Raw genomic sequence first — 24,156 nt, 5'->3', positions numbered from 1 at the left:
GGGGAGGGAGGGTGGGAGGGAAGGGAGGGAAAGGAGGGATGGGAAGGAGGGAAGAGAGGGAGAAGAGAGAGAGGGAGAAGAGGGAGGGAGGGAAGGAGGGAGGGAGGGAGGAAAGGAGGGAGAGAGAGGAGGGAGAAGAGGGAAGGGAGGGGAGGGAGGGAGAGGAGAGAGAAGGTAGAGGGAGAGAATTATTAGAAAGCAGTTATTAACCACCAAAATTTTGCTCATACTGGAAAATTAGTTAAGCAGCAACAAGTATTAATCTTATAGTGAAAAAAAAGTATTAAAAAGCCTCAAAAGAAATGCCAAAAATTCCTGGTTGGTGACATAAAGTGATTATTGTCAATTTTTAATTTTCAGAAGCATCAGCCGTAGGAAATTTTATCTTTAAGTTAAAAATGAAAGAAATTATAAAAGAATACAGACCTGCTTTGTTTAGATTGTTGGAACTAGAGTTTCCGGATGCTGTGGAACTCTTGTTAGCTGTGTGGTACTTTCAGAAAGCAGAATTCTGAATAACATCTCATGCTTCTTAAGTATTTTCATAGCCATTTTGACTTTCGTACTTTTCTCATTATAAAGCTTTTGCATGTAGAAGAGAAGACAAATCTGGTGTTCTAAGCCCAACAAAAAAGCCATCTTCGGTCCATTTTCTCCCCAAGAGGACAGATTCAGATACCACATCGATAGAGATGTCACAGTCATTTTACCAAGAAATGCCTCTCAGCTTCTGCCACATCACCAGCACTCAGAACAGTGGGATAACCTTATCATCCATGGGACCACTGACTTCTAAATCTACCTTAATGAGCCACTCCCGAGCAGACACCAGCGCAGGAAAGCAAAGTATGTAGCAGAGATTATTTTGAAAGCCGCCTAGCCTGACTGACAGTTTATCATTTATTCCCAGTAATGCCATTTTCTCTGTGTTGCATGTTAGACTAGCTCCGCTATAGTAAAGGATCTAATCAATCACTATCTTTGTAATAAAGTGTGTGTTTTGGCTCACAGAAGTCTAAATCTTTATCTGGTAAAGTGCCCTAACCATTTGTATAAAAGGACTCAACTGAGGCTTTAATTTATATAATGATTATAATTTGGGCAGTATAACAAATCTCAACTAAAATAAGGCTTTATTAGTAAATATAATATCCAAATTTGACAGGATCAAATATGTATCCACTAACAAACTGATGATGTTTCTAAGAAAGTACAGTAAATAGTCAGTTAAACATCCATTATGCTCCTGGTAGGGACTCCAGCAAGAAATGTGAATTTCCTACAGACACTGGAGAAAAAAACAGCAACACAATCTGTACAAACATCATGATACAACTGATCATTTAAGACAGTCAAAAAAACCTGTAGGAAGTGAGTGTGTCCCTGGAAATACCATTTGCTGACTGTCTTAAAGACTTTCCTTTAACATTTGATTTCTCACTTGTCGTGGAGTCTGGCAGGGCAGTAAGATCTGTAAAGAAGGTTCTGTCGACGCAGGGGACAGAGATAATTTATGGCCAAGGATTCTTTTGATGTTTGGTTATTTACATCTGTCACATTTCCTTGTCCAATTTCTTTGAAAGGCCCAAGCTTCTTGCTTCCAAAGAAACAGCAGCTACTGGGTCTAGACTCAGAGACATTAATTTTGGGGGACGGAGAAGATTATTTCCTTTCTTTGTTTGGAGCTTCGAACAAACTTCCTGTGCATTCATCCCACATGGAGGAAGATGAAAGCAGACACCTCTCTGTGATACTCGAAGAAGTTGGCCAGTTTACATCCAGGTACACATTCCGTTTGAATAGTTGGCCATTTACTGCTGAGGTGAAACTGTAGGTCAGTAGGAAGTAGTGCTCTGGACTGTTATTGGATCCATGTATTTATCAAAAACCCTAAGAACTTTCCGTGTTCTGAGCAAATAGAAGCAACTGATTCAACTTAGTGGGGAAACGAATAAGGAATGCAAACTTCCAAAGACTCCAGAGAAAACAGAGCTATACATTCCATACAGATTGTCAGCTCAGTTATTCATGGGCCTTCTGTTGTTAGGGAATCATCCAGATGGCTTTATTTTATTTTCTTCCATGAGCCTCTTGAGTTAAAGACAAGAGCAAAATGCATTTTTGCTCAGTGATCCATCTTTATGGTTGTCAGTGTCCACGAAAAAGAATTGATCAAGAAGAAAGTTGGTGTTAGGACAGAAAGACAACTGGCTCAGCTGGCTGTTTTCCTAATCCGGCTGCACTTACTGTAAAAAAGGCTGATTAATAAAGGCAGGTTGACCCAGGGTGCTAGAGGAAGTAGGTAGACAGAGTTGACTGTCCAGTTCTCTTAGGCATGTTTCCTAAAACCAGTCACTCAGGCCACATAATAAGGGAGAAAATCTAAGTGTTTTCTCAACTCCCTGAAACCTCTCTGTCACAATCAGTACCTACCATACTAAGTGATGATTTAAGAAAAAAGTATATAAAACCTTTTGAATACTTCTGAATCCAATTGTGGTGTGAGTGAGTGAGTGTGTGTGTGTGTGTGTGTGTGTGTGTGTGTATGGAGGACAGAGGTCAAATTTAGTCAAATTGGGTGTCGTTCCTCAGGAGCGATCTACCCTGTTTCTTGAGACAGGGTCTCATTGTCCTGGAGCTCATGCAGGCTAAGCTGGGTGGCCAGTGAGCTGCAGGCCAGTGAGCCACAGAGATCTGCATGTCTCTGCCTTCCCAGTTCTTGGATTACAAGTGTGCACCACCACACCTGGCATTTTTTTTTTTGTCTTTTTGAGACAGGGTTTCCCTGTAGCCCCAGCTGTCCTGGAACTCACTATGTAGACCAGGCTGGCCTTGAACTCAAAGAGATCCGCCTGCCTCTGCCTCCTGAGTGCTGGGATTAAAGGCATGTGCCACCACGCCTGGCCACACCTGGGTTTTTTACATGGCTTGTAAGGGGTCAAATTCGGATCCTCAGGTTTGCGTCAAGCACTTTACTGATAGAGTATCTGCCAGACCTGTGACTGCTCGGGGGAAATTTGGTCAGGGTGTACCTTAATGTAACTTCAGATTTCCTATGATCATGGTGATTAAATATGGATCCGAAGTTTAAAATTTGAAAACTTTTTGATCATGCTATGTTCAAAATCTCTCTTTCAAGGGGCTCTGGTTACACAGGTATCAGGGCCACCTGAAATTGTGACACAATTCTCTAACGCTCCTATTTTACTTCTTTAAGTATTTTTTTCTTTGTTTGTTTCTCTTTGTATAGTGTGTTTACTGTGTTTTCAGTCTCTGGTTTCAGCCCCAGTGATTGTTAATCCTGTCCTTGTAGTGTTCCTTTCAGCATCCACATACTGGTTTAATCTTCCTTTAACTCTTGTCAACAGACAAATGTCGTTCCGATTTTTCCTTTTCTTCTTCTCCCATTTGTGTCAATACCAGGTCAGTTCTTTTTAATTTTTCTTCTAATTGCATATTATAGTTTCTGTATTCTGGGTATGCCTAGGAATTGTTTAATTAGATGCCAAAAATTGTGAATAAATTTTACTGTGTTTCAGAGCTTTAATTTCTTTTTATATTCCTGTAAAATTTGTAAGATTTCTCCTGGGATATACTTGAATTCTTTGGAACTAGTCTGAGCCTCCTTCTAAGATTTGTTAGGTGGGAACAATGTGTAGTCTAGGACTAAATATTCCCCACTACTGACCTAAGACTCTGCTGAGGACTGTGCAGTGGCCTAGGACTTAGGAGAGTTTTCCCCCAGCTTGTGGGAACTGACACTGTTCCTGCCCCTGTGGGAACCCTCTTCCTGCTAATCCTTTCAAGTCTTTTCCTGAGGTCTTAGGGAATTTACTCAAATACAGTTCTGCTTAGTCCTTAGGCGAGAACTCATAGGAGACCATTTGAAACTCCCAGAGCTCTCTCTGTGAGGGATGCCATCTTCTGCCTGTTCCTTGACCTGTGACCTCCAGCCACCTTGACCTCCCCAGGTTTAACCTGGTCAAAGAACCCACCAGATTCTGCATGGTTTCCTGTCTCTTGAGGGATGGGGGAGACTTATAAGCTTATTACATTGGTTTCCTGTCTCTTGGGCTTTACCATTTCTAATCAGTCAGTGTCCCAATATCTCCATAAACAGTGTCATATAATTTTTTTGTGGGTGTTTAGCTGTTTCACGTGGGAGGATAAATCCATTTCTGTCCTGTCGTCAGTGAAAAGAGAAGTGGGTATGAAGTTTGGATGTTTTCAATCGAAGCTGTTGGTCCTCTTCTGTCACTGTTCACCATCTCTAGGGTTAATATCTGCCCGCAAAAGAAAATGGGTTCGTGAGCAAACAGGACATGAATTAGAGATTCTTTTAGAATTCCTAGTAGTTACATTTGTAAGCACACCCTCTATATCCAAGCCCTACTGCACACACCTTCTATATCCAAGCCCTACTAAGTACAACCCCATATCTAAGTCCTACTGAGCACACCTCCCATATCCAAGCCCTACTGAGCACAACCCCATAGCCAAGCCGTACTGAGCACACCCTCATATCCAAGCCCTACTTAGCACATTCCCATATCCAAGCCCTGCTGAGCACACCCCACCTCCCATATCCAAGCCCTACTGAGCACAACCCCATAGCCAAGCCCTACTGAGCACACCCTCATATCCAAGCCCTACTTAGCACATTCCCATATCCAAGCCCTGCTGAGCACACCCCATATATCCAAGTCCTACTGAGCACAACCCCATAGCCAAGTCCTACTGAGCATACCCCCTATATCCAAGTCCTACTGAGCACACCCCCTATATCCAAGTCCTGCTGAGCACACCCCATATATCCAAGTCCTGCTGAGCACACCCCCATATCCAAGTCCTACTGAGCATACCCTCTATATCCAAGTCCTACTGAGCACACCCCATATATCCAAGTCCTGCTGAGCACAACCCCGTATCCAAGCCCTACCTGGGCTTCTTGATGCCTCAGGAGTGGGCAGGCAGTATTAAGAAGGCCACCTTCCCATCCATCCTCCATCTCTACTCCTAGTTTGTTTTCTGTTGCTGTGATAAAACACTGACCAAAAGCAACTCGGGACGAAAGGATTTATTATGCTTATACGTGTAGTCCATGACTGAGGGAAGTCAGGGCAGGAACTCTCACAGGGCCTTGAAAGCTGGAACCAGGGGGGACCATCTGCTTGCTGCTTGCTAGGCTTAGCTAGCTTTCTTCTACAGTGCAGGACCATCTGCCCAGGGGCTAGTGCTCCCCACAGTGCACAACACTGGGTGTCGGTTAACAATGAAGACCATCCCCCACAGACATAGCCACTGGGTGGTCTGGTTGAGGCTATCCCTCAGTTGAGGCTTTCCCCTCAGATGACTCCAGACTGTGTCAAGTTGACAATTCAAGCTAGCAAAGACAATTCCCAAGCAGTTTCTGCATTGTGAGGTCTGGAGTCAGAACAATTCAGACTGAGCCCATTGATTCTTCTTGTGAATGAATTGGAACCTGGTGGCAGAGCGGGGAGAATTCACCTCCCTACCACATTCAGGATCGCTCGCTAAACCTTTTAGGAGTGAATGCTCTTCTCCGTCGCATGAATGTTCTAAACAAGTTCCCTAAGTCTTGCACAGTCTCAAAGACCTGAGTCCTGGATGCTACTTTCCTCTTTCACCAGACTGTACTGTCCCCATTACCCCAATTACAAATGGAGACACCAGCTTATGTAGAGAATGCTGCATGCAGGTTGGAGAGACTGAAATCCTAAAGACAGCGACAGAAAACCTCAGTGTAACAGGACCTTGGAAGCATCCAGACAGCATGACACCGTCAAGGAGAATCCAGCAGCCGCATAGATCGGTGCTTTCATAACCAGCAACCACATGAATTAGTGCTTACATAATGGAATGTGATTTATTTTTGTAGTGCATAGCCTGGTGTCTGTCCAGTGTGTGCCAAGGCTACAGAGAAGATAATTGGCACATCAAGCCATACTCTAAGCCAATCACAGATCAGAAGCAAAAGTCTCAAGACACTTATGCACAGATAATGCAAAGGCTTGCTGGGAAGAGGAACAATAGCTACTACAGCCTGTGTGACAGCAGGTTAATAGCTGCCTCTGGATTTCCACGGAATGTGTGAAGTGTTTTTCCTGTAGCCTTTGGTCTCATATTGAATGCCAGGCAAGCAAAGTCCCCTGACACTAGGAATGTCTTATTTCCTTCCAGACAAGCAAATTTGTCATAGATATGTGCATAAAATGTAAGTTTAGGATGATAAACAGTTCCCTTGAGTGCTCTAAGATTTTTGAGAAGCAACTACAAATACTCACATGTGATGATAACAAACGTTTGCACTCTACCAGTCTCCATCTGTATGAAAACAAAAGTCAGACAGAGTCTTACTCTGGGAAAAGGAAGAAAATCTGAAAAGCAAAAAAGTGTGACTGCTCTTGCAGAGGACACAGGTTCAGTTCCCATCACCTACCTGGTGGATCACAACTGCCTGTAACTCCAACTCCCTAGAGTTCTGATGTCCTCTTCTGACCTCCATGGGCTCCTGCATGCCTATGATACACATAACATCATGCCGGTAAACATACATACATACAAGTAAAAATACATAGAGAAAATGAGAAGATCCTACAGAGAATTCAGTAACAATGAGCTGAGGACGATGTTGTAGACTCCCAAGAATTTGAAAAAAGAGATATTACATCCACAGTATAGTTGGAACCATAATAACACACAAAAGAGAAGAAACTGTCCTGTAAGTTCAGGAGCAAATCCCTCTGAAACAGCTGCTCCCACACTCTGGTGTGTGTGACATGAGACCACTATTTTGAAGGGAACTTGGTGCGGAAAGCAAGAGCATCTGCAGGCTCGTCCCTGGTTCTCACACTGTCCCCCAGAGGAGCTGGTACCTACAGACACAGCCTGGTGCTTGGAGATGCTCAAAGCAGCTGCCAGTTTGAAATTAGTAGCTCAGAGGCTGAGCAGTTAGAGATTTCGGAAGAGTCATAGGATAAAAAAATAGCATTTGGGATGTGACAAGGAGGGCCGCCCTCCGGTTTTCAGTTAGAACTTCAGAGTAGTGAAATAACACTGTGTTCAAAGTAGACAGGCCTAGTGTCAAACCACTTCAAACTCCGGTTCAATTATAGCGATGTGAGCTTTTCTCTTTCAACTTATATGTCTACCAGTAGCAGACAGTGTATTCTCCCTTGACTGGTAAAACACTATACAATACCTTAAATGATTTCTGCAGGTTTTCACATAATATTAGAAACCAAATCAACGCTAACGACATGCACAGCAGCAAATAAATACAACAAATAAAAGTCGACCAAACAAAGGTCAACAGTGGATACCAGAAACAAGCATAGGAGATGCCATATTGTGGGTTTCTGAGAAGGATTTCTAATACGCAATGAGTAAATTACAGGAAGAACTTTGTGAAAAATTAAGAATTTTAGCCCAGATTGGCACACTAGAAGTAAAAGAATCAAAAGCAAAAAAGTTCTATTACAAACTTTTACCAAAAAAAAAATCCAATAACAAATTATCATTTTAGTAATATTGGAATCATTTTAGAATAAAATATCCAGTTTAGATTATAGAGAACAAGGGGTTTTAGAAAAGCATAGCTTATAAACAAGGGAAAATTTAGAAGAAACCTAGGGCCGGCGCGATGGACCAGCAGGGGAAGGTACTTGCTACCGAATATGAAGACCCAAGTTTGAGCCTTGGGACACACATGGTGGACTCCCACAAGCTGTCCTCTGACCTCCACACATACCATGGCACCTGCATCCACACACACAGACACACAAATGTTAGAAAGAATCGTAAAAGGAAATGTCACTATTTACAGTTGTGCTTACTGAAGAAGAGGGACAACTGAGTGAGAGCAGTGTAGTTGGAATATTCACCAACAGCAGAGAGTTTCTCTCACTCTGCTGAAAGCCGTCAGACCAGAGATTCAGTGAACATTACTGGCTCATCACCACTTGGAAGACAGAAGCAAGCCAGCCAGCCTAGGTACATTTTTAAAAGACTTCTAAAACAGAATCTATAAAGAAAAGTGAAAGGTGTTTATTTAAAGATGGTCAATCATTGGATGGCAGGTGGCTTATCAACACAAAAAATAGAAGACAAGAGACACTGAAAGAAATTGCTGATGACAGCAGTGGAACTAAAATTAGAGATGAAATGGACAGCAGTTCTGTCCACTAATTGTGTAATCGTAAGTTGTGCATATTAGTTTTGCTTGGCTGCTGTAATAACATCATGACCTAAGAGAAATAGAAATAAGGCCTGCTTTTATTTACTACAGTTTAAAATTTTTAATTACATTTATTATATATTATAATTATATATTGTCATATTGTGTGTGTGTGTGTGTGTGTGCGCGCGCATGCACACATGTGTGCTGTGTACCATGGCATGGGTGTGGAAGTCAAGACAACTTTCAGGAGTCAGTTCTCTCTAGCACATGGGTCTTGGGGCTTGAGCTCTGGTCACCAAGCTTGGTCCCATTTCCCCCCTACTCTTCATGACCCCCCATATGTGTCCACCTCCCAATTTCATGTCCTCTGTTTTTTTTTTTTTCTCACATCACAGTGAGTCCACTGGTGCCACTCCTACGTGAACAGCTGTGTGTGTGTGACTAGAGCATGGGCGCCGTTCCTATGTGAACGGCTGTGTGTGTGACTGGAGCATGGACAACCTACCAGTGGTCAAATCCCCTAAAGAAAAATGGCTTCCCCTCCTCCAGCAGCTGTCGGCTGCCAGTAGGGCCTCATAGGTATGGGGCCACTGAAGGCTTTCTCCATCCATGCTGGAACTTTGACCTTGGGATAGTTCAACTTAGAAGGTTTTCAGCTCTACAGTGGTGCAACAAACAGTTAACAAAAAGTGCCTTTGGAACTTTGACCTTTTTCCAGCCAGCAGTGGGCTTGCTACCCTGCTTGCAGCCCTGCTACTGTGGAGGCAAACAGTGAGCTCTACAGGGTGCTGTGTGGCTGTGGTGGTGTGAGGTTCAGTAGGGTGGAGGTGTGCTGGATGTGTTTTTAGCTTATGTTTCCAACTTATAATGGACTTCAACATCTGAAGTTGAGGTGCTTTGGATACAGACAGGTAAGTAGGTAGATAAATGATCGATAGATAAATAATAGACAGTGGGACAGAGCAATGGCAGATGATAGATGATTGATAGATTGATAGATGTAGAAAAAGATAAATGATAGAAGATAGATAGATAGATAGATAGTTAGATGATAGAAAGATGATATAGATACATGATAGAGATAGATGATTAGATAGATGATAGATGATAGACATGATAGAGTTAGATAGATGATTGATAGATACATAGATAGATGATAGATAGATGATAGATAGATGATAGATGATATAATTGATAGCTGATAGGTAGATGATAGAGATAGATGATAGATAGATAGATAGATAGATGATAGAGGTGGACAACAGATAGATGATAGACAGATGACAGAGATAGACAGATGATAGAGATTGATAGATAGACAGATGATAGAGATTGATAGATGATAGGTGGTAGAGATAGATGATAGCTAGAGCATAGATATATGGTAGATAGATGGTAGATGATTGATAGATAGGTAGATAGATAGATGATAGAGAGATAGCTGATAGAGGTAGATAGATGATAGATAGATAGATAGATAGATAGATGCTAGATGATACATAGATGATACATAGATGAGAGACAGATGATAGAGATAGATGATTGATAGGTAGATAAATAGAAAGATAGATAGATAGATAGATAGATAGATAGATAGGTAAATGATAGATGGTAGAAAATAAATGACAAAGTACACAAATTAAGGATGTGAAAACCAAATTTTCGAAACACTTAGAGGAAAACATGACAAAAGTAGAGAACTAGTTTTTATCTAGGACACAAAAAAGAGCAAACAATTAGAGGAGCCCTGTATGCAATCATAGTAGCTGAGTGAAGCAACAGATGGAGACCTGGGGAGTGAAGGAGAGGGATTTGGGGAATTTTAGGGACTATGTGATGCTTAGAATCCATAACATAGGTCAGGTTTAGAGGAACATAAAATAAATCAAGCATAGAATAATATGAAAATCAACAATGACAATTATAAATCACCTCATCTTGGTTTGGGGTAGATTTTTGTTGAAATTACGCTTTTAAAATGTGTATTTTAGAGGCCAGAGAGATGGTTCAGATATGTAAAGCATTTGCTATGCAAACATGAGGACTAGATTTCTGATCCCCAGAAACCATGTAAAAGCTGGTTGGACAAGACAGCCACGTAATCCCAGTGAGATCCCAGGGCCAGCCAGCCAGCCAGACTAGATGAATTCACAAGCTCTGGGTTTAGCAAGAGACCCTGCCTCAACATACAAGGTGGAGAGGGACAGAGGAAGGTAGCCAGGGTCAACCCCAGGCCGCCACACATGCATGCACACATCAGCACCTTGCACCTCACACATGGGTGCATTGTGAATGCAAGAACACATGCACAAATACCATGCACACATACATAGACATGAAAACATTTTTAGTTTTCCTGAAGTTTTTTGAATTTGGACCTATAGTAAGAAATTGTAGAGGAACAGAGCTAAGGAGCGATAGAGGGACGCAAATGGAGAAGGCAACTAAAACGACCAATTAAGTTTCTTAAATTTCAACAGATTGAGAGGGATAGAGGATTAGATGAAAGTTTTCCCAATCATGAAAGACAGAGGGAGATTATGTTGAAATAATAACACCTGAGACCTGGATTCCTCTTTCTCCTCCATCATAAAATTTGATAGGAGACCATTTTAAAGACCTAAAGGGAATCCCACCTTATCCAGTAAGTATTATCAAGCTATTCAACTGTTAAATATTTTTATTTATTATTTTTATGAGTGTTATGCCTGTAAGTGCACCAATGTTAGGCAATGCCTGCGGAGGTCAGAAGAGGGTGTCAGATCCCCTGGAACTGGAGTTAGGATGACTGTTATCCACCATGTAGGTGCTGGGAACTGAACCCAAGTCCTCTTCAGGAGCAGTCAGCACTCAATGACTGAGTCATCTCTTCAGCCTCTTGATTGCCATTTGCCTGTTTCATGTCACAATGGTTTATATTGGATAGTGGGAAACTGAGAAAATCCCAATCATATCATTTTCCCATGACACCCTGACACCTAAAAACATTTCAGGTTTTCTTTGTTTTATGTGAAATGGTGAGGTTCTGATAAAGATCGGAACTGAGGTCTAGGCATGTTTGTTAGTTTTAACATACATGATTTGTAGACCATGTCCACGAGAGTACATAGCTTAACATTTATTATTCAAGGTTTTGCTTTTAATTTCTCTTTTGAGACAGTCTGTGTAGCCCTGGCTAGCTTGGAACGTGCCACAGACACTAGGCTGACCTTGAACTTGCCCTTCTCCTGCCTCTGCACCCCAAGTGCTGAAATTACAGGCTTGCATCACATTACGTTTTTAATGTGAGCCCAAGACATTTCTATCCAGATCACCTAACCGTCTATACCTTTTGTTTTCTAGTTCTCTTGGAGATATTAAAATAGCTGAGGTGAATATCAAGGGATTATTTGTGAGACTTGTTAACTCGTCCACTGACAAAGAAATGGAGATTGGAGATCACATTCTCCTGCAGAATGTGGGTGGACATCCAGTTTCCTCATACCGTTTCCTCCCCAACATCACAATGCAGGCCAATTCCATGGTGACGGTGAGTATGATCTGGAAACACCATGAGCTGAGAAGAGGGTGACGTGGAAATATTTTGAGCTGGAATACCAGGAAGGAGCTGTGAATACCAGGAGATGGGAATAGCGTGGGCTGGGAATACTGTGAACTAGGAATATCATGAGCCAAGAGTACCATGAGTTGGGAATACCTTGGGCTGTGAGCATCATGGGCTGACAATAAGGTAAGTAGGGAATACCAGGAGCTGTGAATACCTTGAGCTATGACCACATTGAGCTGTAAAATACCTTGAGTTTTGAATACTTGAGCTCTGAATACCTTGAGCTGGGAACACCTTGGGCTGGGAATGCCTTGGCTGTGAATGCCGTAGGGCTGTGAATGCCTTGAGCTGGGAATATCTTGAGTTGGGAATATGAGGATATGGAAATACCATGAGCTGGAAATATCATGAGCCAGGAGTACCATGAGTTGGGAATACCTTGGGCTGCAAGCATCATGGGCTGACAATAAGGTAAGTTGGGAATACCAGGAGCTGTAAATACCTTGAGCTGTGAATACTTGAGCTGTGAATGCCTTGAGCTGTGAATGCTTTGAGCTGTGAACACCTTGAGCTGGGAATACATTGAGCTGGGAATGCCTCCAGCTGTGAATACCTAGAGCTGTGAATACCTTGAGCTGGGAATGCCTTGAGCTGGGAATACATTGAGCTGGGAATGCCTTGAGCTGGGAATGCCTTGAACTGTAAATACCTTGAGCTGTGAATGCCTTGAGCTGTGAATGCTTTGAGCTGTGAACACCTTGAGCTGTAAATACCTTGAGCTGGAATGCCTTGAGATGGGAATACCAGGAGCTGAGAATACTTTGAGCTATAAATACCTTGAGTTGGGAATACCAGGAACTGTAAATACCTTGAGCTGTGAATGCCTTGAGCTGGAATGCCTTGAATTGTGAATACCAGGAACTGGGAATACCTTGAGTTGTGAATACTTGAGCTGTCAATGCCTTGAGCTGTGAACACCTTGAGCTGTAAATACCTTGAGCTGGAATGCCTTGAGATGGGAATACCAGGAGCTGAGAATACCTTGAGCTGTAAATACCTTGAGTCAGGAATACAAGATATGGAAAAACCGTGAACTGGCAACACCGTGAACTAGCAATATCATGAGCCAGGAGTACCATGAGTTGGGAATACCTTGGGCTGCAAGCATCATGGGCTGACAATAAGGTAAATTGGGAATACCAGGAGGTGTAAATACCTTGAGCTGTAAATACCTTAAGCTGTGAATACCTTGAGTTGTGAATACCTTGAGCTGTGAATACTTTGAGCTGTGAATACCTTGAGCTGGAATGTCTTGAATTCTGAATACCAGGATATGGAAATGCCATGAGCTGGAAATACCTTGAACTAGGAATATCATGAAGCAGGAGTAAGATGAGTTGGGAACACCTTGTGGTGCAAGCATTATGGGCTGACAACAAGGTAAGTTAGGAATACGAGGAACTGTAAATACCTTGAGCTGTGAATGCCTTGACCTCTTAATACCTTCAGCTGTGAATATGAGAGCTGGAATACCTGGAATTGTGAATACCAGGAACTGGGAATGCCTTGATCTGTGAATACTTGAGCTGTGAATGTCTTGACCTGTAAATACCTTGAGCTGAAATGCCTTCAGCTGTAAATGTCTAGAGCAGTGAATACCTTGAGCTGTGAATACCTTGAGCTGTGAACGCCCTGAGCTGGGAAGGCCTTGAGTCAGGAATACAGGATTTGGAAATATCATGAACTAGGAATATCATGAGCCAGGAGTACCGTGAGTTGGGAATACCTTGGGCTGCAAGCATCATGGGCTTACAATAAGGTAAGTTGGGAATACCAGGAGCTGTAAATACCTTGAGCTGTGAATACTTGACCTGTGCATGCCTTGAGCTGTGAATGCTTTGAGCTGTGAATACTGCAACTGTGAATACCTCGAGCTGTGAATACCTTGAGCTGTGAATACCTTGAGCTGTGAACACCTTGAGCTGGGAATACATTGAGCTGGGAATGCCTTGAGCTGGGAATGCCTTGAGCTGTAAATAACATAAGCTGTTAATACCTTTTGCTGGAATGCCTTGAATTGTGAATACGAGGAACTAGGAATACCTTGAGCTGTGAATACTTGAGCTGTGAATGCCTTGAGCTCTGAACACCTTGAGATGGGAATACCAGGAGCTGAGAATACTTTGAGCTATAAATACCTTGAGTTGGGAATACCAGGAACTGTAAATACCTTGAGCTGTGAATGCCTTGAGCTGTCAATACTTTGAGCTGTAAAAGACCTTGAGCTGGAAGGCCTTAAATTGTGAATACCAGGAACTGGGAATACCTTGAGCTGTGAATACTTGAGCTGTCAATGCCTTCAGCTATGAATACTTGAGCTGTAAATATCTTGAGCTGGAATGCCTTGAGATGGGAATACCAGGAGCTGAGAATACCTTGAGCTGTAAATACCTTGAGTCAGGAATACAGGATATGGAAAAACCATGAGCTGGCAATACCGTGAACTAGCAATCACATGAGCCAGGAGTACCATGGGTTGGGAATACCTTGGGCTGAGAGGATCATGGGCTGACAATAAGGTAAGTTGGGAATACCAGGAACTGTAAATACTTGAGCTGTGAATACTTGAGCTAGAATGCCTTGAGCTATGAATACTGGAGCTGTAAATATATTCACCTGTGTACACCTTGAGGCGGGAATGCCAGGAGCTGAGAATACCTTGAGCTGTGAATACCTTGAGTTTAGAATACCAGGATATGGAATACCATGATCTAGGAATACCGTGAATTAGCAATATCATGAGCCAGGGGTTCCATGAGTTGGGAATACCTTGGGCTGAGAGCATCATGGGCTGACAGTAAGGTAAGTTGGGAATACCAGGAGGTGTAAATACCTTGAGCTGTAAATACCTTAAGCTGTGAATACCTTGAGTTGTGAATATTTGAGCTGGGAATGCCTTGAGCTGTGAATACTGGAGCTGTGAATGCCTTCAGCTGTAGACACCTTGAGATGGGAGTACCAGGAGCTGTGAATACCTTGAGCTGTGAACACCTTGAGCTGTAAATGCCTTGAGCTGGAATTCCTTGAATTATGAATACCAGGAATTGGGAATGCCTTGAGCTGTGAATACTTTGGCTGTGAATGCCTTGAGCTATTATTACCTTGAGCTGGGAATATCTTGAGCTGGAATGCCCTGAATTGTGAATACCTTGAGCTGTGAATACCAAGAGCTAGGAATACCTTGAGTTGTGAATATGAAGAGCTATCAATACCAGGGTATGGAAATACCATGAGCTGGTTCTACCCTGATGTAGGAGTATCATGAGCCAGGAGTACCATAAGTTGGGAATACCTTGGGCTGTGAGCATCGTGTGCTGACAATAAGGTAAGTTGGGAATACCAGGAGCTGTGAATACCAGGACCTGGGAACACCAAAAATCTCAATATAACATCAGTATGAGTATTGTGAGCTGAGATTAAGGTGAGTTAGAACACAGTGGGCTGAGCTTGTGGTGAACTGAGAATCCCCAATGTGAGCTGGGATAACCAGAAGGTGGGAGTGCTATGAGCTGGGAATACTAGGAGCTGGTGACACCTTGAGCTGAGAATACGGTGAACTGTGAATATTATGAACTGGAATACCAGGAACCTTGAGTAGCTTGAGCTAGAAGCTTCAAGAGCTGAGAATAAGGTAAGCTGGGAATACTGTGAGTTGGAAATACCAGAAGCTGGGACTAACTTGATCAGAGAATACCTGGAGCTGGAAACACTGTCACCCAGGAAAAGTGAGCTGGGGATACCATGACCCAGGAGAACCTGGAGCTGGGGATGTCATAGGCTGGGAATTCTCTCAGCCAGGAATGTCATGATCTGGAAACTCAATGAGATGTGACTATTTTGAGCTGTTAATACCAGTGCTCAGGGACACTGAGCTGTGGAAAACAGGATCTTGTATCAAGAGGATCTGAGAGTACCAGTAACTGGGAATATTGTGACTTGGGAATACCATGAGCTGCAGTTACCAGGAGCTTGAAACACCAGGAGCTGAAAAACACCAGGAGCTCAGAATATTGGGATCTGGGCATACCAAGAACAGGAAGATCATGAACTGGGAATTCCATGAGGTAGGAACAACACGAGCTGCACATAAGGTAAGTTGGGTATACTATGAGCTGGGAACAGGTGAGCTGAGAATAAGGGGAGTTGGAAATACTTAATATCAGCTAGAGATAACCAGAAGCTGGGAATACCGTGAGCATAGAATGCAGAAAGATAGGAACACCCTGAGCTGGGAATAGGAGGACAGGGGAAGACCAGTGTTGAGAATACCTGGAGCTGGGAATTCCATGATCAGGGAATAGCAGGAGCTGTGAATACCTTGAGATGGGAACATTGCGAGTTGAGAGTTATGAGGGAACACCATGGACTAGGGTGTCGTGAGCTTAGATATCAAGAGCTGGAAATAGCACAGCAGGAGACAAAATCAGGATCTGGGATTATGTGAGCAGAGCTAGGACTAGGAGCTGGGAATGCAAGAGCTGGGAATACTATGAACTAGAAATAACAGGATCTGGGACTACCAAGAGCAGGGACTACCAGGAGCTGGGCGCACCAGGAGTTCGGTGTACCAGGAGCTGGGTGCACCAGGAGCTCAGTGTACCAGGAGCTCAAGTGTACCAGGAGCTGGGCGCACCCGAAGCTGAAAACTCTCAGAGCCAGGAATACAATGAGCTGTGAATAAGGTGAGTTGGAAATTCATGGATGTGATTATCTTGACCTGGTGTGTCATGAGCAGAGAATTGGGTGGTATGTAGACCAGGAGCTGGGAAGCCCATGAACTGGAATACTGTTAGATCCAAGTGCCCTGAGATGTAGATAAGGAGAGTTGGAAATGCAGTGAGCTGGGAACATCTTGAGCTGAGAAAAAGGTGTTAGGAATCCCTAATGTGAGCTGGGAATGCTGTGATCCAGGAGCATGGTGAGCTGTCAGGTGCATGAGCTGGGAACATCATGAGCTGGGAATGCCGTGAGCTGAGAACCCAGTGAGCTGGGAATGCCATGAACCAGGAATCAGACCTGGGAAACACCACGAGCTGGGAATGTCATGATCTGGGAATGTTAAGGAGCTGGGAATACTTTGAAAATACCATCGTGCGCTGGAAACATCGTGAGCTGGAAACATTGTGAACTGGAAATGACAGCATCAGAGAGAATTATGAGCTGGAAATACCATGATCTGGGAACTTCCTGAGTTGAGAATAAGGTGAGTTGGGAATTCCATGCACTGAGAATACCATGTGCAGGGAACATGATTATCTGGAAACAGCATGAGCTAGGAATGTCATAAGCTTAGAATACCAAGAGATAGGATTACCAGGAGCTGGGAATACTGGGAGCTGGAAATCCTGGGAGCTAGGAGTGTCATGAGATAGGATCATCAACAGCTGGAAAGAACAGGAGGTAGGAATACTAGGATCTGAGAATACCACAAGTCGTAAGCAGCTTGACCTGGTCATATCAGGAGCTCTGAATACTGAGAGCTGGAAATGCCGTGTTCTAGGATTGTCATGAGCTGGGAACACCAGGAGCTGGAGATACTCTGTGCTGGGAACACCAGGAGCTCTGAATACTGAGAGCTGAAAATGCCATGTTCTAGGATTGTGATGAGCCGGGAATGCCATTAGCTGGGCGTAGCAGGAGCTGGAGATACTCTGAGCTCGAACACCCAGGGGCTGAAAACACGAGGAGCTCAGAATACTGGGATCTGGGCATACCAAGAACAGGAAGATCATGAACTGGGAATTCAACAAGGTAGGAACAACACGAGCTGCACATAGGGTGAGTTGGGAATACTCTGAGCTGGGAACAGGTGAGCTGAGAATAAAGGGAGTTGGGAATGCTTAACATAAGTTAGAGATAACCAGAAGCTGGGAATAGCGTGAGCTTAGAATAGGAAGTGATGGGAATACCACGAGTTCAGCATACCTGGGAATAATTTGATCAAAGAATACCAGGAATTAGGAATATCATGAGATGGGAACATTACGGGCTGAGAATAAGGTGAGTTGGGAATGGCATGAGAAATACTATGAGCTGGGAATACCTTGAGATGGGAATAGCAGGAGATGGGATAACCAGGATGTGGGAATATTGTGAGCTGGAAATAACAAGAGCTGGGAATACCATGAGCCAGGAATACCAAGAGCTGGGACTGCCATGAGCCAGGAATACCAAGAGCTGGGAATGCCATGAGCCTGAAATCCCAAGAGCCGGGACTGCCATGAGCCAGGAATATCAAGAGCCAGGAGTGTCATGAACTTTGGATATTTTAAACTTTGAATACTAGAGCTCAGGGATACTTTGAGCTGTGAATAACGAGAGCTCTGAATACCAGGAACTGGGAATATTGTGAGCTGGAAATGCTGTGAGCGGGGACTACCATGAACTGATAATACCAGGAGCTCAGAATACTGGGATCCAGGAATACCAAGAGTGAGGAATAGCATGAACTGAGAATGCCATGAGTTTCAAATAAGGAGAGTTGGTAATATGGGCAGCTGGGAACACCCTGAGCTGAGAATAAGGTGAGCTGGGAATACTCAGCATCAGCTGAGATACAGAGAGGTGGGAATGCCAGGAGTTCAGAATACTGGAGCTGGGAACATCCTGAGTTGAGAGTAAGGTGGGTTGGGAATACTGTGATGAGGGAATACCTGGAACCGGGGTTATCATGAGCCGGGAATACCAGGAGAGTAGAATACCAAAAGGCAGGAGTACCATGAGATGGGAATAGCAGGACATGGGAAAACCAGGACTGGCAGCATCAGAGCTGGAAATACCAGGACCTGGGAATGTCATGATCTAGGAATACTGGGATCTGGAAAATCATGAGATAGGAATGTCATGAACTATAAATAGGGTGAGTTAGGAATAGCATGGGTTGGGAACATGGTGAGCTAAGAATAAGGGGAGTTGGGAATAGTTAATATCAGCTGAGATGTCCTGAGCTAGGAATACTGTGGGTTTAGAATACAAAGAGATGGGAATGGCCTGAGCTGGGAATAGTGGGAGATGGGACTACTAGGAGCTGGGCGCAGCAGGAGCTGGGTGCACAGGGAGCTGGAAACTCCCAGAGCCAGGAGTACAATGAGCTGTGAATAAGGTGAGCTGGGAATTCATGCCTCTGATTACCTTGACCTGGAGCATCACGAGCAGGGAATTAGGTGATATGCAGACCAGGAGCTGGGAAGCCTGTGAGCTGGAATACTGTTGGATCCAAGTGCCGTGAGATGTGGATAAGGAGAGTTGGGAATGCAGTGACCTGGGAACATCGTGAGCTGAGAATAAGGTGTTAGGAATCCCTAATGTGAGCTGAGAAAACCAGGAGCTAGGAATGCTGTGATCCAGGAGAGCTGTCAAGTGCATGAGCTGGGAACATTGTGAGCTGGGAATACATAAGATGGGAACACCAGGAGCTGAGAACACCAGAATTGGGAACACCTGGAGCTGGAAATAACCAGGAGTTAAGAGTATCCTGAGCAGAGAACAAGGTGGGTTGGGAATACCATGTGTTGTGAATGACATTATGAGCTAGTAATACCATGAGCTGGGAATGCCTTGAGCTAGGAATTGCATGAGATGGGAATACCAGGAGCTGAGACTGTTCCGAGCTAGGGATACCATGAGTTAGGAATATCATGTGCTGGGAACACCAGGATCTCAGAATCCTGGGTCATGGGAATACCAGGAGCTGGGAGTATCTTGAACTAGGAACATTGTGAACTGAGAAAAAGGTGAGTTGGGAATTCTGTGCGCTGTGATTACCTTGACTTGGGAGCATCATGAGTGGAGAATTAGGTGACAGGTGAATACCAGCAGCTCAGAATACCAGGACCTCAGAATGCTGCGACATGGGAATATCATGAGCCGGGAACATCGTGACTTGAGAATAAGGTGAGTTGGGAATACCATGCACCAGGAAATCCGCAGTTTGTGAATAACTCCAGAATATGGTGAGTTGAAAATACCCCACATCAGTCATGGGGGTTGCCATGAACTGGAACACCTTGAGCTGGGAATACAGTGAGTCAGGAATACTCTGAGCTGGGATGATCAAGTGAGCTGAGAATCCTGTGATCTGGGGATACCAGGAGCTGAGTTCCCAGAGGAAAAGCTCCCCTCCCTGCCTGTGGCTTCACATAAGTGGTCTTATGGCCACCCGATCTCTCCACTAAGCATGAGTCATGCTTTATGGTGCGGGTATAAATCTGTACCCCACTTCAATCTCCCCAGCTTTCTTCAATTTAGTATACAATATATTTTGCTTTATCATCCAGCTATTATAAACTAAGAAAACTTTTTTTTTTCCCCTCTGGTTTTTGAAAAGATGGTTTACAGATTGTTTCCTGAGGCTCCCGCTGTCCTAAAACTCTTTGTGTAGACCAGGCTGGCCTCAAACTCACAAAAAACCACCTGCCTCTGCTTCCCAAGTGTTGGGATTAAAGGAGTGCTCCACCATAACCAGCTGTAACAAAACATTCTTTTTTGTTTTTTCAGAATGCAATCAGTCTTTCATTACTTTTATTTACACATAATTTTTAAAATTTATTTATTTAATAATCACATACTTAGAAGAAGCATTTCATTATATCAGCATTGACATATTCAATAACAATTTTCTGAGCTAGGATGCATCTCTTTCAGAATTGACTGTACAATTTTAGGTTTACAGGTGAATTATTACAGTTATACAATAATGTACTCAGTATAAACCCTATAAGACATAAAGTTAAATGAGGTGTTAACCTTTAAAAAAGATCTCAGTTTCATTATTAAAATAGAGTTTCATACAGAAAACTTCATTTTTAATGCAATTGACATTAAGATGTTTGCACATGCATTTCTAATCTATATCAGATTATTACTAGTCACAGTTGGTTACTTTCTGAGCTCCTTGGCCTCTGAGCATGGGTATAAAGTCATCAGGTAGATTTCAGTGATAATGATCTTCACATCCAATTATTAAGGAGCAAATTTTTATGTTTTGAAGAATTATTATTTTTGAAATTAAAAAAAAATTTAATGACCACATGATTAGAAGAAGCATTTCATTACAGAATCCACACTTGAATCTCCCCACCTTCAGTTTAGTATGCAATGTATTTTGCTTTATCGTCCATCTATTATAAACTAATAAAACATTCTTTTTTTCCCCTCTTGTTTTTTGAGATGGTTTCCTGTAGCCCCAGCTGTCCTAAAACTCTCTGTGTAGACCAGACTGGCCTCAAACTCCCAAATATCTACCTGCCTCTGCCTCCCAAGTGCTGGGATTAAAGGCCTGCACTACCATAACCAGCTGTAAGAAAACATTCTTAAAACACAAAGGATTGTTTTGCTCAGAAAACAGGTACCAAGTAGATGATCCGCTCTCTTGTGTTCCCCTTTCAACCAGCAGTGTCCAATCCATGGCTAGAGGTTGAGCGAGCAAACATGCATTTATTTTTTTATTTTATTTCTATTTTATGTGTATGAGTATATTTCCCGCATGTGTGTGAGTGCACCCATCTTGCAGTGCCTGCAGAGGCCAGAAGAGGATGTCAGATCCCCTAGAACGGAAGCTCCAGACAGCTCTTAGTTGCCTTGTGGGTACTGGGAACTGAACCCAGGTCCTCTGCAAGAGCAGCCAATGCTCTTAACCACTGAGGCATCTCTCCAGCCCCAAACAGATTTATTTTGGGTAATGTTGAGACAAGACTTTATCATCTACAAAGTTCACATTCAAGAACAATGTAATAAAGTTTTTAAAAACTATCATGTTTTAAGTAGGTTATGATTTGGAGTTGGCTGTAACCAAAGCTATTCTCAATCACCTGCAGCCCACAGACTAGGTTGGACAGCTGTTTAAACCATGTTCAGTCCGTTTGATGTTACAGTATAGTTTAAAAGGTCATCTGAAGCCAGGCTTAGGAGCACATATACCTTTATAGTGCCAGGTACTCAGGAGGCAAAGGCAGAAGGATCACATGAACCCAAGAATTCAAGCCCAGCTCAGGTAAATACAGTGAGACCCTCCCCAACCCTCTTTAATGACACTGAACCCCCATCTGTTCAGAAAGATGAATCGCAATAACATTATGACATTCATAAACCCATGTTGACCCCCAGTGGTGTTTGCCAACAGCAATTGCTTTTTCAAAGGTGTGGGCTACAGCCTCAGATGTGAAGCCACAGCCACCAACAGACTTTGGGAAGAGCAGAGCAGATTCCGGTGGAGTCCAGACTGCACAACCATCCTATGCAAACCCAACGGTGAGGTATGTATCTGGTTCTCAACAACCGTTATGGGGCTGCCAGCGCCACCTTGTGCCTCATCCATCAGCCCTCTTGGCTAGTGTTCTCTTCTGAAAACCTTGACCATCTGAACACCATGGCTCCAGCTAGACCAATAGCACCCCCTCGGTGTGCTTGCCACTGGCCAGCAGGAATTGTCATGCCCTGTGTTTCTGAAAGTTACTGCAGATCTCAGAATTAAGGGCAGATTTTATTTGTGTTTTATTCTTTGGGGGTTTGAGGAAACGGTCTCCCTCTAGCCCCAGCTTACCTGGAACTCACTATGTAGACCAGGCTGCCCTCTATCTCACAGAGATATGTTTCCTTCCACCTCCCGAGTGCTAGGATTAAAGGCGTGCACCACTGTGCATGGCTCACTTTTTATTTCTGAAGCTATCTGGAAGCAAAGGGTAAGGAAAGCCCTGCACACAGCCTTCTCTGGTCGCCTGTGCATCCCAAAATATTTGCTGAGATTCTTACCTAATCTTTAGGCTGAACTAAGCACTGGGAATTTAAAACAAAGACTTGATTTCCCCTCTTGGGGTCCCATGCTCTACTGAAAGGTGTACAGTCTTAATCTGAAATGACTGTCTTATTCACAATAAAATTAAATACAATAGAAATGGCTTTCCATAATTCTCCCTAGTATTTTTATGTTTTCCTTGATATGATACTAGCATAAATATATACCTAAGAATGTACCAGTTGGGTTTTAAATGTATATGACCATGTACTACTTGTTTTTTGAAGCTGTTCTCTAGAATTTTCTTAAATTCTTATCTTTTGTTCTTATCCCTAGATTAATTTACTGTGTCACAGAACTACTAAACCCATAATCTGCTGACTAGAGTCTGTGTTTCTCTTTTATACAGATGTGTGGGATGACACTTCTGTAAAACAGGCTAGGATATATTTTTTTGAGAGAGAGAGAGAGAGATTGTGTGTGTGTGTGTGTGTGTGTGTGTGTGTGTGTGTGTGTGTGTGTGACATGTGCAGGTGCCTGCAAAGATCCCTGGAGCAGAACTTACAGGTTGTTGTGAGCAGCTTGATATAAGTCCTGGGAACTGAACTCTTGTCCTCTGGAAGAACGGCAGGCAGGCTTACCTGCTTAGCCATCTCTCTAGCCTCGTGGCTGGGATAACTTTTTAAGAGCTGTTTGATGCCTTTCTCTGACCATCTCTGTCATTTGGAAGGGAGGACCTGCCCTGCATGTAATCGAGTAGCCTGCCCTCAGCTTTCCATGTCTTTATTGGGTCAACCTGAATTTTATAAGACTTCTGATAATTTTCACTGGCTAGAAAAATAAGAATAAATAATCTGAGTTACTTACGCAGTTTCCTGAGACATCATCAGAAAAACTCAGATGAGGACTGTGAAGGTGGGATGGTAAAATAGCCTCCATCCCTGCAAGCTTGTGTTGTGAACACCCATCTCCCAGCTGGTGGTGCTGTTCAGGAAGTTGTGAGCCTTTACGAAGTGGAGCCTCACTGGAGGAGCAGGGTCACTGTGGCTGGGTCCTTGGGGCACACGGTGGCTGGCTCCTCCCTGTCATGTCTCCTAGGCATACTCGCTATCACCATGGAGCCACTCCATCATGTCTTCCCTTCCGTAATGGACTAAAACCCCCCAAAAACATGAGCCACAATAAATCCTTCCTTACTGCTGTTAATGCCTGTCATATAACTGTCCCTTCAAGCCACATGGTCTTGTTTCTGCCTCCCACTTTACATATTGGAACCGCCTAAGTTAGGTTCACAGTTTCAGAGGATTAAGTCCAAATGTTGGTTGGCCGCATGCACTTGGCCAAAAAAGTCATGGCAGTGGAATCTTGTGACGAGAGAACTGCTTGCATCATGGGAAATAGGAAGCAGAGAGATCTTTCAGGAGGGCACTGAAATAGCCCAAGATACGTATTCCTATTTCCTCTAGCCAGGTAGCACTTGTGAAAGTTTCAACAACCTCTCAAATAACACCATCAAATGGTGACCAAGTGGTCAAACCACATGTCTGGGTAATATTTCAAACTCAAACCATACCATCTATTAAATGCTACCTATTCAAACCCCATCTCAAACTTCCC

The 24,156-nt window shown here is 43.3% G+C and overlaps 1 protein-coding gene across 1 annotated transcript in view; it reads left to right on the top strand.

Annotated features, from left to right (window-relative positions):
• Positions 1 to 24,156, top strand: part of LOC103745383 (lamin tail domain-containing protein 1-like) — a 96,466-nt gene that overhangs the window by 57,751 nt on the left and 14,559 nt on the right. Inside the window, 5 exon segments of the mRNA XM_029570512.1 lie at positions 583 to 846; positions 1,584 to 1,782; positions 11,543 to 11,729; positions 21,945 to 21,987; positions 21,990 to 22,060. Coding sequence (XP_029426372.1) covers positions 583 to 846; positions 1,584 to 1,782; positions 11,543 to 11,729; positions 21,945 to 21,987; positions 21,990 to 22,060 — 764 coding nt within the window.

The sequence above is a fragment of the Nannospalax galili genome, unplaced genomic scaffold (genome assembly GCF_000622305.1).
Source record: "Nannospalax galili isolate Female #2095 unplaced genomic scaffold, S.galili_v1.0 scaffold3983, whole genome shotgun sequence".
Lineage (NCBI taxonomy): Eukaryota > Metazoa > Chordata > Mammalia > Rodentia > Spalacidae > Nannospalax > Nannospalax galili.
Note: the sequence above shows the minus strand (reverse complement) of the source record. Positions and strands in the feature narration are given on the sequence as shown.